Source organism: Eptesicus fuscus, chromosome 10 (genome assembly GCF_027574615.1).
Source record: "Eptesicus fuscus isolate TK198812 chromosome 10, DD_ASM_mEF_20220401, whole genome shotgun sequence".
Taxonomy (NCBI): domain Eukaryota; kingdom Metazoa; phylum Chordata; class Mammalia; order Chiroptera; family Vespertilionidae; genus Eptesicus; species Eptesicus fuscus.
This window is the reverse complement of record NC_072482.1, coordinates 62,204,200-62,222,102: the sequence shown is the minus strand read 5'-3', so window position 1 is coordinate 62,222,102 and position 17,903 is coordinate 62,204,200. Positions and strand designations below refer to the sequence as shown.

Here is a 17,903-nt window from a genome sequence, read left to right as displayed (position 1 = left end):
TGGAACAATACAGCAATTAATGATTTTTTTAAAGGAAGGAAGTAGAGGAATTTAACAGGAGAAGCAGGTGAGTATGAACAGGAGTTCCAGAATAAGGCCAAGAGATGTGAAAAGAGCAGGGCTTGAGGAGGAAGAGCCTCTGAGGCCTAAAACTGAGACCCAGAGGGTTGGATGTTGGGAAGTCACCTGACCGGGAGCCTTGGACACCACTTCCTGCTTCGAGTACCCAGTAATCAGATGAGTGTGGTGGCTGGGGTTCCTTAAGTAAGAAAAATGAACTTTGACAGGGTCAGGGTTGCATTTATTTCTCAATGATTTCCAAGTTTAAAGGGGATACTTTGTGAGAATAATACCACAAACTACTTTTTAAAAAACATTTATTATCTGCATGTAAAGATCATTTTTCTGATCATGACAGTAATATTTATTCACTCTCAAAATGAAAATATGCCCGAAAATTCAGTTCATATCTCCATCACCCAAATATAATTCCTCACTGGGTTCTTTGACATATTTACTTCTGTTTCTTTTTTCTTTGTTTACACATTAAATGTAAACTCAAACTAGTTGCCAATGACATTTAGTGCACTACTTTTAACATCATTTTAAAATGCTGTGTAGTATTTCATCAGCTGGATCTACCAAATTGTTTTATTCTCCATTGTTGGACATTTTAAATAGTTTCCAGTTTTTTATCCAATAAGCCATGACATGACAAACATTATGTACGTTAAGTTGTTACCTGCATTTCTGACGAATTCCTTAGATGAATGTGTAGATGTGTGAATACATCGTCCAGGGATTTGGGATACTAAGCCCCAAGCAGGTGCTTTTATCTACTAACAGGATATGATGATAGACAAAGAAAGCATTGATTTATTATCATATGAGGGTCCCAGGAAGATCTTACTAGTTGAAAACATTTTTCCTGATGAAGCCTAAAGTGGCACCATAAGCAATCCAGTCTTTGGAGGTGAGCATTGCTCACCCTGGGCAGGCTCTTTTAAAACACAGACACTCCTGACTGGGAACACTTTTAGCCTCCGGTACCTCCTGACCTGATTTCTTTCATCAGGTCCCTTCCCTTTGCTTTCTGCATTATTTCCATCTATTGAAGGGGAGGGAGGAAGGGGACACCGAGGATCCTGGGAGTGAAGAGAGGTGATGAAAGGCAGAGAGGAGAGAATATTGACAGGAAAGGGGAACAATTCACAGAAAATATACCAACGGCCATTAAGCATATGAAACCAAGCTTACCATTGCTAAGTTTAAGGACAGTTTATATGTGCAAAAATGTTAAAGATACCTTTTCCCTAATTAGGCGTACAAAATTCAAAAACTTTGACCACCATCCAGTGTTAGTGGGTTTTGGAGAAGGGAACACTCCCACCTGCTCTTGGTAGGAGTGTAATTGGTACAATGTTCCAGAAGGCAGTCCTGCGATTTAACAAAAGTTAAATGTGCTTCCTCTCTGGCCCAGCAGTCTCACTGTGGGAACCTACAGAAGCACTGAGCAAGCAGGTAAAAATGCATGCTCAAGGATGGTTAGTAAAGCCTGTTGCATGAGAGTAAAAATAAAAACGAAAATGCCTGTCAATAAGGGGAATATAAGTAATCTGTGTCGAACATACAGTGGACTAGGAGGCTCCTATTACAGAGTAAAATACACATTCTGACATTTTTAAAAAAAGACTAAGTGGAAAAGCATGCAGTGTAGATTCTATACAAGTTATTTTTTAAAACTGTATGTGTTTAAAAACTGCATACTAAAAAATCTGGCCCCAACCGTTAACAGTGATCATAGGAGAAGGGAACAGGGAATTACGAAGAGAGGGGGAGATTTTCCTTCCAACTTCATGTACTTTTGTTACATTTGTTATAGCAAGTATTACTTTTATAATTAACAATAAGTAAAAGAGAGAAAAGAGAAAAGTAAGGGGAAATGAGAGTGTACAGACAGGCTCACCCTGATCCACCCTGCATAGGCCTTGAATCATGGGGAAGAGGGTCAAAGACACCCAGGGCTTAGGGTTTTTCCTTGGGGCAATGCAAGCCCAGAATATTTTATGAGACCCCCAGAGCCAGGGCTTCCCGCCAGGTGGCTGTGAGTGTTAAATGAGATAATGTATTAAAGATACTAGGAAAGTGGCTGGCTTATGGTAAGCCCTGAATAACTAGCAGCTCAGTTACTGTTATTTAAATTAAAATCCTGCAGCACAGCTCTGCAGAGAGCTCCTCGACTTCCAGATCCCCTTTGCTGGTACAGATTTTAAGTATTCGAAGCATGTGTACAATGCTTAGTTTCATGTCGGGGCTGTAACTGCACTTAATTGCCAGCAAAACCACTTCAAAGGAGCTGTTCACCTAAGGGATGCTTGTGCAGTTGGAAACCATGGCTACGTGGTTCTACTCGGCTTTAGAAGAGCATTACTTCCTCCTCCGTTAATGAAAATATAAATAAATAATGATCGCCACGCAAATGGCATATCTTAGCCTTTGCAAGTTAAAGCAAAAATGGCTACCGGTCTCCCCTTTCATGTTAAAAAAAAAAAAAAAAGTTTTCAAAGCAAGTGGAGAAGTGGAAATAAGCCTGTCTCTCCACCCCTCCCCACCCCCCTTTGGAGATGGCGGCCTGAGAGTCCTTCCAGGGAAGGTCGCCAGAATAGAGATCATGACTGTGCAATCAGATGAAACCCGTAATACAAATAAAGTAGAAAAAAAAGAATGTATTAAATCTAAAGAGGCTTTATTTTACTATAAAATTCTTGCTTTCCCTACCAAGGAGACCGAATAAGATAAGACTGTGGACACATGCCTACTACTGCTCACGTGGGCCCCCAAAAAGTGATTATTTGCCTGTTAGAATGCACGCACACACAAAAGTAAGGAAAAGACAAGCCAGATGGAAGAAATGATCAAGAAAGGAGCTGCCCTCCAGGAGCCACAGCTGCTCATAGCTGTGAGCGTTCCTGTAACAGTTTATGTTGGCTCTCTTGCTTCCTGGCGAACCTGCATTATATCATGATGTTTTTGACAACTTGAAAATCAGATTTTACTTTCTCTCTCGTAAACTCTTCTAATCCATTCTTAATAAGGAAGAAAAATGTTGAATGCTTTGTCTAATAAGTGGAAAACCTCATTAGGTTTTGGCTTAAAAATTCCAAGTGGTGAAAACCCAGGAACGTGAAGACCGTGTGTACTCAGACCAAGAGGGTCATAAGATGGACAAATAACCCACCATTCTGGGCACCCGGTTATGATTGTAGGATTTGTAGCGTGTGTTGTGATTAAGACTGCCTCAGAATCGAGGCGTTGCCATGCTAACAAATCATTTGTCTGTCACACCACCCACCACCTTCTATGCTTCATCTCCCACAGAATAAACTCTCTTGGTGAAATTTTAGACGGGGGGTGGGGTGGGGGGGTGGGCGGCAAGTTAGTGGGGGAGATATTTTGGGGCAGTTATTCTTAAGTCTACCATGTAGGTGGCTGCCGACTTGCACGCCTCTCCTCACACACTAACAAGTGTGGGTTTGTGTTTCAAAACAGACACCTACAGACACACAGATTTTCTTTCTCACTCTACTTGGTTTGAGCTACTTAAGGGAACTGTATCTCATTTATCTGTGCTCACCGAGTGTCTAGCCATAGAACATCAATAAATATTTGTCGAATGAACAAAAAGAAACCTGCTCCCTAATTCCTGGGGAAACGAGCGAGACCTCAGCATGAGAGAGCCCCTGTGATACCAAGCCTTGAAAAGGCCATCTCTAATTGTCTCATGGGAGAGGGGCGGAATGGAGGGAGGTCCTTGGGATTTGGAATCAGAACTTGTCCATTCACTTACTAATTTATTCAACGAATATTTGCCAAGTACACCGCAAGGCACTGAGTGTACATGGGTAACTACAACACATGGGCTTGTCTTCCACAGTCTACTGGGTAGATTAATAGAAATCAGCAAATAAAATAAGTGTAAGTGCTATGAAGGAAATAACCAGGTGTTAGAAGAGACATTAATAGACAGGGTGGCCAGGAGGAGAATTTTTTTTTTTGAGAAGGACACATTTGAGTTGAAACCTAAAGGATGAGAAGGTCAAGGAAGTAGGAGCTTGGTAAGGTACCAAAAGCAGGGCTGCAGCGGCGTGAGCAGGGAGAGACTTGATATGCTAGACAATGATGGATGCAAGGGCCATCGTAAGGAATTTGGATTTGATTCTAAGTTAAACTTCATTAGGAAAACAGAAAATTGAACTCTGTAATCCTGAACAAAGAACTTAGAACAGTGCTTGGCATGTATCAAGTACTCAATAAATGTTAGCCGTTGTTATATACATGGTACCCACCTCAACTAGTAAGCCTCCGTCAAAATAGTAAAACAATATTATCAAAATTCGAGCAATGAAAGATATTCATCTATCTACTAAGCATAGTTTTTATTTAGCAACTTTCCTACACAACCAGCCAAATGCCAGACAAAACCAAATTCCACTTACAAGAGGGAAAGCTTGTATTTGCTGTTCTCTCTGATAATTCAGTGTTTCTTTGTTTTAAATAATCAAGGGACAGCATGAAGGACTGTCCTGTCAGTACCCTAATTTAAAAACTAGATGAGGTGGATCATTTTGTCTGCTCACATAAACCAGTTTAAGTTTTTACTGTAGGTGGCCATTTCAGAAATGAAAGTTACAGCTAATCAAACACTTAGCCCACATGCCTTGGTGATTTTAATGATAAGATTTGTTGCTATGAGACAAAAACGTGTTGTGCGGGAAATAATCTGTTAAGAGATCATATGACCTGGATTCAAAGGCTTTTGATTAACAGCACTAACATCCGCCTTCTGGAAAAGAAACAAGCCCTATGATTAGAGCTGGGTAGTCCTTTTAAAGCAAATAAAACATCATTAGCCACTTATTAATGGATATTGGAAGCAAACATTATTTCAAATATTAAAAATGTTCAAGCCCACCAACAAAGTTTCTCTTCTTTTTCTTTTTAATGTTTTTATTGACTTCAGAGAGGAAGGGAGAGGAAGAGAGAAATAGAAACATCAGTGATGAGAGAGAATCATTGATCGGCTGCTTCCTGCACACCCCACACTGGGGATCGAGCCCACAACCCGGGCATGTGCCCTGACTAAGGAATCAAACCGTGACCTCCTGGTTCATAGGTCAACGCTCAACCACTGATCCACGCCAGCCTGGCAGTTTTTCTTCTTGTACCTTGTCTTTCTTCTTCCTACTTTCAGAGAGAGAGACACTAAAAAAAAAAAAAAGGACATCTAATGAGAGTGAAATAGATCAGTGGTCACCAACCTTTCGGACCTCATGGACCACCAGTGGTCTGCAGACCACCGGTTGGCGACCGCTGATCTAGATTACCCAAGACCTAGCAGGCAGCGTGTGGATGGCTTCTTTTAGTGAGTGTGTGTGCGTGTGTGTGTGTGTGTGTGTGGAGTTGGCTTTGTAACTGCTCAGCCTTCATTCATTTATTGAGCATCCCTTGGTGCCTGCACTGTGCTTGGAGACATGATGGCAAACAGACACAGTCCATGCTTTCACAGGATGCTAGGAGGGAAGGCAGACAAGAAGTTGACAACAATCATGCTTATGTACATGCTAAGGGCTATGGAGAAAGTAAAATGGGTGGGGGTAGGGTAGGGCAACTGGGTGAAGGGGTGATATCTGAGCCTCTGAGCCCTGAATGACAAGAAGTTGATCCGTAAAGATATAAGGCAAAAACATTCTGGGCAGAGAGGATGCCAACTCAAGGGCCCAAAGGCGGGGACACGGTTGGGGTGTTCAGGATGAAGAAAGATGGCCACGGTGGTAGTTGGGGCTTGGTGAGCGTGTGAGAGCAGCATAGGAGATACGACCAAGAAGGACGGGGATCGGATTGTGCAGGGTGGATTTTAAGTGCCGTGGGATCTCTGGACAGCCTGGTTGTACCTACAGCTGGTTTTGTAAATGGTCCATTCGTGCCAGATTCATCTACAAGCAGGGCTGGCTTCTGCCTGGTGGCCTGCTGGCAGGGGTGCTTTTTCTAGCTGGGGAAAGGGGCAGCAGTCGTGACCTCCCTGCTGGCCTAAAACTCCAACTGGCCACCTGGACCCCTGGAATATATCTGACCCGCCCCAGGGAAGCTGCAAAAGCAAAACCTGCAGAGTGTATCTTGTCCTAGAACACGGGGGTCTCTGTAGTCCCATCTCCCCATTCTTAGAGATGCCCTCAAATCATGGTCTCCTTTATCAGCTGGAGGCTGGGGTAGACCCTTTAACCCTCTTCCTCTTTCTTAAGCCCCTAATGTCATGACCAGTCCTAAACAATTGTAGGGCAAAGGGTACAGTCAGGGCCAGGAGACAACCTGGGTTGGAGGAGAATAGTCACTTTTGCCAGAGGATACATGACAGGAAGGACCTGCTAGTGTCACAGGTCAAAGCAGACAATACAGTAGATTGAATCCAGGGAATCTGATGACGAGTGACTGGCTTGGGCACATTTCCAGGGCCACACAGGCAAGTTTCCTGCATCCAGACAGCGGAGACCTGGAGGTAGCCACACTAGTGAACACACACGTTGTTTGTCTTCTTTTCCGTATTTGAGCACATGATTCCCCTGAATGTTCGCCTGGAAACTTGAATGGCTTCTGACTACCTACTGAACTAAGAATTCAATCATTAGCCACATTCTCACTCCCTACATTCTGGTTCCAACCTACCTTGTCTGTTACTTTATTGCTTGCTTGCAAATTTGATTTCACTTTACACCCCTGCATGTATCCTACCTACAGTGGGAAAACTCGATTATTACTTTTATTATCAGAAAATGAATAAAGATATATATTCATATATTCTGAGAAACAGGTTCTTTCTTGCCCTAACTAGCTCTGCCTCCTAGATATCCAACTTCTTACGAGGGCAGAGGTGGCAATGCTTGGCTCACAGGAGGCGTTCATGGTTAATTTTGCAGGGTTACCCACTTAGCTCTGTCCAGTTCCCTCAGAGGCTGGGCCCACCCCTAAGGCACATCCTCAGCTCTCAGGTTTCCCACCCTTGAGCCTGGGCAGTTCCCTCAGAGCTTTCCCCTCTCCCCTGTACTGGGTCCCCTGCACCCTCTTCTGGCCTTCGTGCTCCTCTCCCACCTGGACAGGCCGCCTTCTTCCCTTGAGACCTGCTGCTCCCAGGCTTGGCTGGGACCAACTTTCTCCTCGGTTACACATCCACGTAAGTCACGGCCAGCCCTGCTGTGCTGAGCCCTGCCCTCTTCTAACCGCCCTGGCCTCAAGTGCACGTAGGCTTGAGCACGAAACGACCAAGAAAGTTGGGTGGTATTGCCAACTGGTTGGCTGCTTCCCAGAGGTATGAGCCAAGTTTTCATTCATTTATTTCTTGGTAAGAGAAAGTGGTGTGTGTGTGTGTGTGTGTGTGTGTGTGTGTGTGTGTGTGTCCCCACTTGGGGAAAGAAAAAGAAAGAATAGTGATTCTTTATCTATTATGGGGACAATTTCTCCTGGCTGAGGGTTCTAGAAAGTTGGGGAATTGTGGTAGGAATGGTGATGGGGGGAGGTTTTTCATGGTTGGATTATCCTAAGTAACTTATTAAAATGGGGGCCTGGGTGGCGCTTGGCATTTTCCAACTAGAGCACCAGACTCATGATTTCATAGATGTTTTTATTTTGGAAAACAAAACCACAGTGACTCAATTTAATGAAAACTATGAAGTAAATGATTGTACAGAAATATGACAAACATTACAGAGGTGGTAACTGATATCTGGAACCCTCAGTTGGTATCAAGACAAAAATTTGCACTGAGCTTACCTCTCGTTTCACATGAAGGGGCTCAAGTCAGTCTTCCCTGTTCTCTTGGCTGTCTTCTCCTACAGATGGCCAGGACTACCCTCGAGCAGCCTACCAGCAAGTGATCCAACCGGCTCTACCTGGGCAGCCCCTACCTGGAGGCCCCCACCCTGTGCAGAAGATCATTCTGAATTATCCCAGCCCCTGGGACCAAGAAGAGAGGCCCGCACAAAGAGACCATTCCTCCCCAGGGCTCCTGAGATATCAGTGAGTATTACGGAACCAACTTGCAGATAGTTTTAAAATGAAAAAGCATGCTGTCAATGCAATCAAGGGTATAAAACTCTGTTGGTTTACTACCCAGGTTAGTGGCCAGGCCACACAGTGGAACGCTCCACACAGACTTTTCAGGTCAAAAGGAAGTGGAGGCTGGTTGACAAGAATCTCTTTATCAGACACATACAGCCACTGATGACTGTTCAAAATTCTCTTGAAAGAAAGGCTCCTAAGATGCTAAGTCACACTTGCTTCTTTTACCTTCAGATCACCTGGCCTTTTCGCCCATGAAATAGATGTTCAGTTTTACTTCCACCTCTAGGAAGTTCTTTTTCACATCCCTAGTTTGTGTACCTGTTTAACCCATTTCTTACTTTGGAATTTTAAATTCAATTAGTTCCCAATAAAAATGTAAACCGATGATTTTCTTTTGTAACAAAAACAGTCGCACATGTTGAATGCCATTACTAGCTCTTTCCTGTATTTCTTCCAGAAAAATAATTCCAGTTGTCTAGTCCTTCAAATCGTTCTTCTCCTAGCTGTTCTCTTTTGACTCTTCTTCAAGCTTTCCTTTCCTCTTAATTTATGCATCTAAAATATATAGGAAAAACTCATGTAAATGGAGCTTCCTACTTTATGACAAAATTAGAGAATAATGAAATTTTGCTCTGCTCAGCACAACTTTTATATACCACTCAGAGTAAAAGTATATTCTGCTTTGAAAACAAAATAAGATATAATGGCAGTTTTTATCAGAAATACAGAAATTAGTAATTATCTAAAAAAAAGTTTATTGAAAGAAAAAAAAGCCTACCCTAATTATAATGACAGGTAAGGTATATGCCTGCTTTCCCCTTCACTCAAAAGCCCACGAGCCTTTAGATTTACTTTCCAGACAGATCCCTTATTGTTAAATACAAAATTACATGGAGTTCAAATAATAGTAGTAAGGAAAATGTAAAATGTAGCTTTTAAAGCTACAAGCCCTCTGGCAGAAGAAATATCTAAAATTCTAAGGAAAACAAAATTTAAGCATCTTTATGAAACATATTTGGTGTTGATTAGGGGAAGAATAGTAATTTCTAAAATAAACATTTATTTTGAAGTAATTTTAGAGTTATAGAAGAATTGCAAATATAGCACAGAGTAATTGTTTTTGTAACATCAATGTAAGCCAGCTATGGTCTCCTTGGATTTATTTTATCATTTCAGGGCAGCGGTTTTCAACCAGTGTGCCGCAAGAGTTCTTAAAACATGCACAACCTGACTATTTAGTCAGGGGCACAGACTTCTTTTCCTTTAGATTGTCAAATAAAACAACATCAACAGCCAACACAATAATAGCTGTCCAGTGTAAATGAATCAAAATTATACTTTTTTTTTTGTCAGATTGCTGCAGAATTTTAGTAATTAGTTTATGTGTGCCATGAGATGAAAAAGATTTAACATTGCTGTTCTGGGGTCATGGAACATAAGTCTACGCAATGACACTAATTCTCCTCTTCCTGATAATTTGAAAGAGAACATTAACACAGAAAGTTTACTTTGTCATTATTCTTCATGATTTTGTTTTTAAATTGAAGTTTTTTAATATTATCAAGGCCTTAAGATTTCTTTATCAAATGAGCATTTGTCTTTTATAACAACCAAACAACTTTTGGCATAAAGGAATTTAATGCAAAAAGGATATGGAATTAGATTCCCATTAGATGAAGGCATATTTTATAAGAATTTTTCTCTGGATGAATAAAAATAACTTCCTCAAATATTCATATTTTAGAAATATAGTATAGTTTGGATTCTGTGTCATTTTCTTTAAAATCCTATTGCATAAGTCTCTTGCATATTTTACTCTTTTAGGTAAAAATATGAAAACAAGCAATAAGCCATATAAAAAATGGCATATACACATAGATTTTATAATCAAAACAAAACATTTTCAAAATTTTAAAATAATCTCAAACACAAAACAAATAGAAACATATATGTTCCCACTACCTCGATTTTTAAAATCAGAGCTTTTTTAAAGGGAAAAAACTTAGTCCCCTTATCAGTTAGGATTCAGTTACAGAAAGCAGAAAACAACTCTAGCAATTTTAAGCAGAAGGGCTTTAACTTGGGAACTGGGTGCTTACAACATTATTGGAGGCTGAAGGAGCAAACTTTAGGCTGGGCTTCCAGGAATGACCCCAGAGCAACACGGCAGAGCAGGACACCAAAGAGGCTGCTTCCAGTGTTAGGGTCAGAGAGGCAGAGAATCAGAACATCACTGTGGAGCTCTCCATTCTTGGCCACACTGCACAGTACAATCCAGAACCAGGTAGCCGCCAGCACTGCAACTATTGATGCCTTCAGTGCCTGCTAGATCTGCACTGGCCAAAACCGGATGCCCATGCCCTGACCTTGACACTGGGAAGCACAAACCACAGAAGTAGCAGAAGCACGGCCTGCATTGCCTCTGCTTCCAAATCTCACATGAGTGTGTCTGATGGTTCTTCTCAGCAGAATGTTGGTGGGAATATTGGCAACCAAAACACAGCAACCAAAACCAAGTGGTAGAAACTTTCTGAAAGGATCTTCAGTATCAGATTTCCATCCCTATATTAACAACATTAGTACTTTTAAAGCTACATGGCCTTTTCTACTTTTTGATACGTAATCAGATGTTATATATCATGAGCTAAAAGTACTTTTTATCAGAATGCCTATAACACCAACCTTGCACCACCCATAGTGTTATGTTTTATTGGTGACCTCATGAGCCTGTGCATGAGACTCATCTTCCCAATTAGACAGTCCTGGAATTGAGAAATCAAATTCTGCTTCCCTCATGCAACTCCTACACAGGCCCTTACATATGGCAACCGCCCTATAGCTTATTGACCGAAACTCCATGAGCAACCCTTGTCCCTCTGGCTCAGAAAAGAAATGAAGCAGAAGAGAAAGATAGCTCACTGGTATCTTCCCACAGTTCTTAAACCCTTCCTGTTCCTCAAGGTGCACCTTTGTTGAAAATGAAAATTTTATTGTTGTACATGTATTCCTGTCCAGGGACCAGCCTTATAACCAGCCACCGAAACGAGCCGGAGCTCCTGAGGAGTCCTTGGAGTGTCCTGCCGAGTTGAGACCGCAGGGTCCCCAGGCTCCGTCTCCAGCTGCTGTCCCTAGACCCCCTAGTAACCCTCCAGCCAGAGGAACTCTGAAAATAAGCAATTTACCAGAAGAATTACGTAAGTTGTTTGCAATGGTTTCTTCTTCTCCCCCTCCTCCTCCTCTTCCTCCTCCTCCTTCTCCCCCTTCTTCCCCTCTTCCTCCTCCTCCTTCTCTGGTCTTATACTTTGAGAATACTTCATGATTATTCATCCATTATCTTGGATATTTCTCAGGTAAATAAAATTTACTTTTTTCCCCTGACCGGTTTGGCTCAGTGGATAGAGCGTCGGCCTGCAGACTGAAGGGTCCCAGGTTCGATTCTGGTCAGGGGCATGTACCTTGGTTGCGGGCACATCCCCTGTGGGGGGTGTGCAAGAGGCAGCTGATCCATGTTTCTCTCTCATCGATGTTTCTAACTCTCTATCCCTCTCCCTTCCTCTCTGTAAAAAAAATCAATAAAATATACTTTTAAAATTTTACTTTTTTGCTTTTTGCTAAAAAGGTAACCAACATTTTGTATGTATGTGTCTGGTGATTTGCACACTACCAGCGATACTCACAAAGTGCTTATCACTAGATTTTCTTAACCATACACTCCAACAACAAATAACCCCAATGCTTTTCCCCTCTTCTAAATGATGCTCTTGAGTGGACTTGTCCCTGGGTAAGTTGATTGGATGTCCATGTGGTATTGGCCAGGAACCTGGCTTCTCACCATAAATTAGCAGCGGCCATCAAGAACGAGGTCGTTTCCTGTAGGAATGAGCAGTCTTGTTGGGAAAAAAGCAGTCTCACATTCTCCATGCTGCCTGACAACCAAATGCAAACTAAGCCCTTTTTTAAAGAAATATTTGACTATGTGTCAGGTGATCATTCTTTTTCCACATTTTGCAGTCAGAAACAAAAATGTTGAAATATCACCAAAATGTTCTCATATTAAGGTCAGTCAGGACGGTAAGTTCCACAAATCTTAGGAAAGGAGCCACTGTTTGTGAAATTGTTATATTCTGCTGTGCTTGCTAGGGAAGCTCAGGTAAGTCTAGGAAGTCCTGTCTAAATCTAGGCATTTCTTGGAACCAAGCTTGAAAATTAAGCCTTTTGCATTTACTAATTCCTATTGGGGATCTATGCTCTTTAGTCCTTTAGGAGTTGGACGATCTCTAATACAATGATCCATTGTTGTTTTTCATTCAAAAAACATTCTTAATCTCCTTAAAGTCTTACACATTATAATTTTGAGCATTTCTGGAGCATGGATGCTACCCTGCATAGGATATAGGCCTGGCGTCAGTCTATAGCTCATATTTATTTTACCATAAACCGTAAAGGGAGTCCTAAAATTATTACATAGGAATTGGTTGAATATTAAGTGTTGAGAAGAAACTGAGTGCCATCAATATACCTGGCTGCTTAAAAGAGCCAATATGACCACTGTACGCACTTCCATTTGAGAGGCGGGTTTCAAAAAACAAGAGCCTACGCATAGATTAATATAAAAAGACTCATATTTTCTCTCCAGCTCCACTTCCTTCTCCACCCTCTGCCCCAGGGGCTTCCTGAGATTTAGCGGGTTCATTCCAGACTGGAAACCAACACAGAGAGATTGTTCATCTATCATATTAACGTGCTAGCCAGATGATTTCCCCAAGGCGTGAGCCTGAGAAAACACTGGTTCTCACGCTGCCTGGGTCAAGTGTGTAGGCACAATACTGTCTGACGCCCTAGGCTGACCTAGGGAGGCACGAGGGAGGCCGAGAGCTGGACCGCCCAGAGGCAGTGACTCTCCTTCAAGCTACTGAGATTTTCCTAACATTTCTGAGTTGTGCTTTAGTCTACTCCAACTTCCTGGCCTTTCCCCCACCACTGAGAGGATGGGGAGGAAGGAGGGGTAGGGAACATTTTCCCTCTCCCCTCACTTGCTCTTGTCAAGCAAGAGTTCAAGGCAGCAGAGAGCATCACGAGATCAAAGGAGGACACCACAGGGTGGCCCCTTAGCAAGACTCAGCTTCTTGGCCTGCTGTGAGAGTATTCCTTAGGCACAGGGCCAAGGGTCTCTAAGAAACCAGGTGGTGTCCTGACTTTAAGGACGTGCAGGTTCTGGGTGACGGAGTTTCTGTTAATGCATCATGTGGTTTTTCAGAAGACCTCCTCGGCCTGTCTCAGCCTGCCCGCGCTCTCCCCTGTGCCTCTGCGTTCCATGCACCCCCCCCGAGCAGTCTGCACGCCCTAGGACAGACCCCCTGCTCCTTTGGGCCTGCGGATCTATGTCCTGAGGACAGCGGTCCACACTGCTGCAGGCACAGACGCTTAGACCAACCCCCACCCAGAGGTTTCCCTTTATTATTCTAGAAGAACAAAAGACATTGCATACTATTTACATGTATTGTTCAAAATATACTTATTATTATTTGGCTAGTTTCTAATAAATGTGAAAAATCTCTCTTAGGGAAAGTGTTTATCACTTATTCTGTGGACTCAGCCATGGAGGTGGTGAAATTCGTGAACTTTCTGCTGGTAAATGGCTTTCAAACTGCAGTAAGTATTGTATCCAAAGAGAAGACTGAACAATTAAAGTGAGTACAGGAAAAGAAAAACACAAAAGGAGACAAATGATAAATAGCTGCCGATGGTTTAAACTAAATTATTTGATTTGCGTGACTATGAACTAGATGCTTATGAATTTAGGTAATTATTTTCTGGATTTTAAAGTCTCCAGCATGTTTTCCCAGCGAGAACCTCTGAACAGCCCGAAGGGGGTTAATGCCGAGCCCAGACGCAGCTGACCCCTGGCCTGAAGGAAACGCCAGCCTCTTGCTGCACTTTGTACCTTTGCCCTTTTTCACCCGCTCTGGTTGTGCTTCCTGTGCAGGAGGCTGCAGGCTTCACCCGCTTATTTTACAAGGTCCTTTGTTGTGCTGGGGCTTTGAGGCAGAAGCCTGCAGCCTGGGTCCCCCACCGTGCACAGCGGCCATTCCACACCCCGATGCAGCAGCGATGCTTCTACCGCAGGGCCCAGTTCTCGGCTGGTCTAGTGCTCAGGGAGGGAGACAACCCAGCCCTGCGGTCCACTGTGATCCTGGCCCGAGAAATCTCAGGAAGCACGCGCTCCTCAAGTCCCCCTGTAGCGCCTTGCCACCGCTTCAAGCCATGTAAGCTTTTCTTGACAGTAAATAAAACATCACAGGAGCCTACATGGAAGACTGGCTTTCCTCAAACACCGAGGCCGCTTCTTACTCCCCTACCCCCCCAGGCCTGGGTATTCAGTGACAGTGAATTCTAGAGAGAGGCCAAAAATGAAGGGAAATGTCTAAGGATAGGAAGGTTGATGAATAAAGAGGGAATTCTTAGTAAATGAAAATGTCCATTTGAAAGATGATCTGACATCATTTAACAAGAGTTTTTACTTGAATTTCTTCTTTATCCTATGATTTTTTAAAAATAGAAGTGTTTGAAAGTTTAAAAAAGCATACAATTTATATACTCCAACTCCATGACTATATTAGAGACCAACATTTCCATTTCTAATTTCTGGAATAAGCAAGTGCTGTGGCAACCATGACATAAAATCCAATTACAGGACATAAGGCCAACATGTCAGAAAAGATCTTTCTTACTTTCGGTCATTTCCAAATAAGCATACTGATTGCCCTGGGAGAAGAGGACAGGTTTCTGTGACCTAAACAACCAGCGGCTGCTGAGGCAGAATTTAAACCTCTCCTTGACCTCATCTCTGCGAAGCCCTGTGGTAGAACCACAGAGCCCAGTCCTGGCGGCTCACTACTAGGTGATACGTTAAGACCTCCTCAGTGGTGAGAAGACTTCATGGGTAATTTAAGGAGAGTTTTTAAAGGGACTGTTTTCAAAGCTCTACGTAAGTTTGGGGAATATCCTGGGACAAGCAAAAGCAGGGAGTTGCTACCACCCCTAGGTCTAAAGAGGCAAAGAGCAGTGGTCACAGCAACCTGAGAAAGGGTGGCTGTATTGGTTTGCCGGGGCTGCTTTAGGGAAAGTACCACAGACTGGGAGACTGAGACAACAGAAATTCACTTCCTCACAGTTCTGGAGGCTGGAAGTTCAAGCTCAGGGTGTCAGCAGGATTGATTTCATGCTGAGGCTTCTTCCTTGGCTGGTAGTGGCCATCTCCTTCTGTCTTTCCTCTGTGTCCTAGTCTCCTCCGGTAAGGACGCCAGTCATATTGGACCAAAGACCACCCATATGACCTCATTTACCTTAATTACCTCGTTAAAACCCCTGTCTCCAAACACATTCACACTCCGAGGCACTGGGGGTTAAGACTTCAACATGATTGCGGGGGGGGGGGGGGGGGGGGGGGGGGAAAGGGGACAATTTGGCCCATAACAGCGGCCATGTGGAGAAGTTGGCCTGACAGAGCTGTGGACTTTGGCAGAGATCTGGAGAGACAAATGGAAGATAGCCAGTACATTGTGCCTCCTGGAATGTCCAGCTCACAGCAGGGAATAATTTAGGTGCTGGGATCATCATCATCATCATTTTTAGAGTATTTATATCACACCTGGCACTAAGATATGCCTTTTCCATGTTAACTCATTTTAATCCTCACAACCACCCTAGGAAGTACATTTATTAACCACCTATTACAAATGAAGGTAATAAAACTTAGAGAATTTCAGTAATGTTCCCAAACTCATGCAAGTGGGAAGTGCAGAAGCCAATCATAGAACCAAGAGTAGAGCCAAGTTGTCCGTCTAATCTCAGCCCCAACATTATGGGGTTTCTGTCTTGTAGAACAGAAATGGATTACTGACACAGTAACAGAGAGTTACAAAAGCTTTCTCAAGATTACTTGATGTAAGTCAATGGACATCAGACATTTTAAAGCAGCAAATGGTCATTTTTAATGTGCCGTCAGTAGAGAAACATATTCTGAGCTCGCGTTATGTGCCATATGTATCTGCCAGTTTGGTGAACATGAAGCATTATCTCGTTCTAGGAAGCTTGGGACCAGGTTGAAGAGATCAGGCAGACATAAATGAGACATTTGGTAAATGAAAGAATGTTACAATAACGTGTTGTGTCACAATGGGGTAGAATTTGGTGAGGTGAGGAGGAGGAAGTCGGTGTGTGGGGAGGACTCAGAGAGCAGGGGGCTGGCACTGTGCTTTTTGGTGCAGTGCCGGGGCAGCAATGGGGAGTAAAGTAGGCAGGGCATGCGGGGAGGAGAGAGGTGAGACTAGATTGTAGAGGCCACGGACAGCTTGCTGACCCCATCAGACCTAAATAGTGGAATGACATTTAAGACAACTGATCTGGGAGCGAGTGGTGTGGCCGAATCAACTAACACCTCCTCAGGACACTGTCCCTGAGTCACCCATTCCAGCACATAATCCTCCTTCTGATCAAGAGCACCTTGTACACACTCACTACCCTCTGGCTGCAGGACAGGTCTGAGCCCAAGAACGGCCTTACATTCGGGCTTCGGTAAAACAGAAGACAAGTGACTTTTCTCCCCTTCCAGTACTCCCTCAGAGACTATATGTCTTTTCAAGGCCCAAGAGGTCTACTTCTTGATTTTCATCATAAACCATTCCCCACCATCTTAGTAATTGTTTTGTGACTATTCCTTGGATTTGATCCCAAGTTTCATGCAATCATTTTTAAACAAATGGATTGAAACTGGACATAATACAGTAATAATGACCTGGCTGATGCAAGTAAAGCACCATAGGTATATCTCAGTACTTGCACACCATGTAGCCATTAAAATGTTCCAGAATCATGTTTGCCTTTCAAATTATATATCTATATATATCTATATATCTATCTATATATATATAGTTGGTTTGTATATGATTGGCTTACATCCAACTTGTTGCCCATGTCTCTCAGGTTTTTAAAACATAATTATTGTGTAGGCAAAGACACATTTTGATGCATGCCTATATATCCTAATTATGGGTATTAAATAGTTCAATGCCTACTAATGTTGAAATAGGGACCATTATTTTTAAATTGTATTTTCTTTAGACTCACATGTTCCTCCCTGCAAAAAGCATCAGTAACTTTTTCCATTTTAAATGCATATGGTCTCGTGTTTTCTCTTGCTGTGCATCCAGATAAAGCTTCTCATTAAGAGCTGCTTCCCACATCTTTCCCTGCAGATTGACATCTTTGAGGATAGAATCCGAGGCATTGATATCATTAAGTGGATGGAACGCTACCTTAGAGATGTAAGTACATTTCAAAATCCTGAGTTTATTTTCTGGTGAGAAAGACAATTAGCTTGTGAAGTTATTTTATGAAGAAGCTCTGGCACACCCACCAAGCCCAAAGCCAAGAAAGTCCCAACAAAGCCTCCCTGTTGGCAGCCGTGCAGAGACCTGGAGAGGGAGGATGGGGTCGCCCTCCTGGACAGGCACAGGCAGGAAATAACAGTCCCACCAGACACAGGTGGTTGATAACAATCAGAACAAACAATTTTCTGACCAGAATAGGGAAGGAGGAAATGAAGGCGGGAGTGGGGAGGGAGCGGCAGAATTCAATTTAATCCAAGACCACCCCAAGTGCTGTGTAGGACTGGGCTGAAGAGCTTTCCCGGCACTTTGTGCTTCAACGAGATAGAAATTGATTGCTGCCAGCGTGTCCCTGTGGGCGCTTTAGCTGCTGCTTTGTGGGGGGGGGGGGTCTCAGCAGGC

General features: G+C 43.0%; 1 protein-coding gene across 3 annotated transcripts in view; it reads left to right on the top strand.

Annotated features, from left to right (window-relative positions):
- The window catches only part of TRAF3IP2 (TRAF3 interacting protein 2), a 41,311-nt gene that overhangs the window by 14,340 nt on the left and 9,068 nt on the right, over window positions 1-17,903 (top strand). Inside the window, exons 3-6 of one of the 3 annotated variants that reach the window (XM_008159196.3) lie at window positions 7,887-8,067; window positions 11,128-11,306; window positions 13,676-13,764; window positions 17,370-17,438. In XM_008159196.3, coding sequence (XP_008157418.2) covers window positions 7,887-8,067; window positions 11,128-11,306; window positions 13,676-13,764; window positions 17,370-17,438 — 518 coding nt within the window. Of the gene's footprint in view, window positions 1-7,886; window positions 8,068-11,127; window positions 11,307-13,675; window positions 13,803-16,562; window positions 16,690-17,369; window positions 17,439-17,903 lie in introns of those variants that run through there. The other 2 variants (XM_054721758.1, XM_028140250.2) reach the window with 2 other exon arrangements.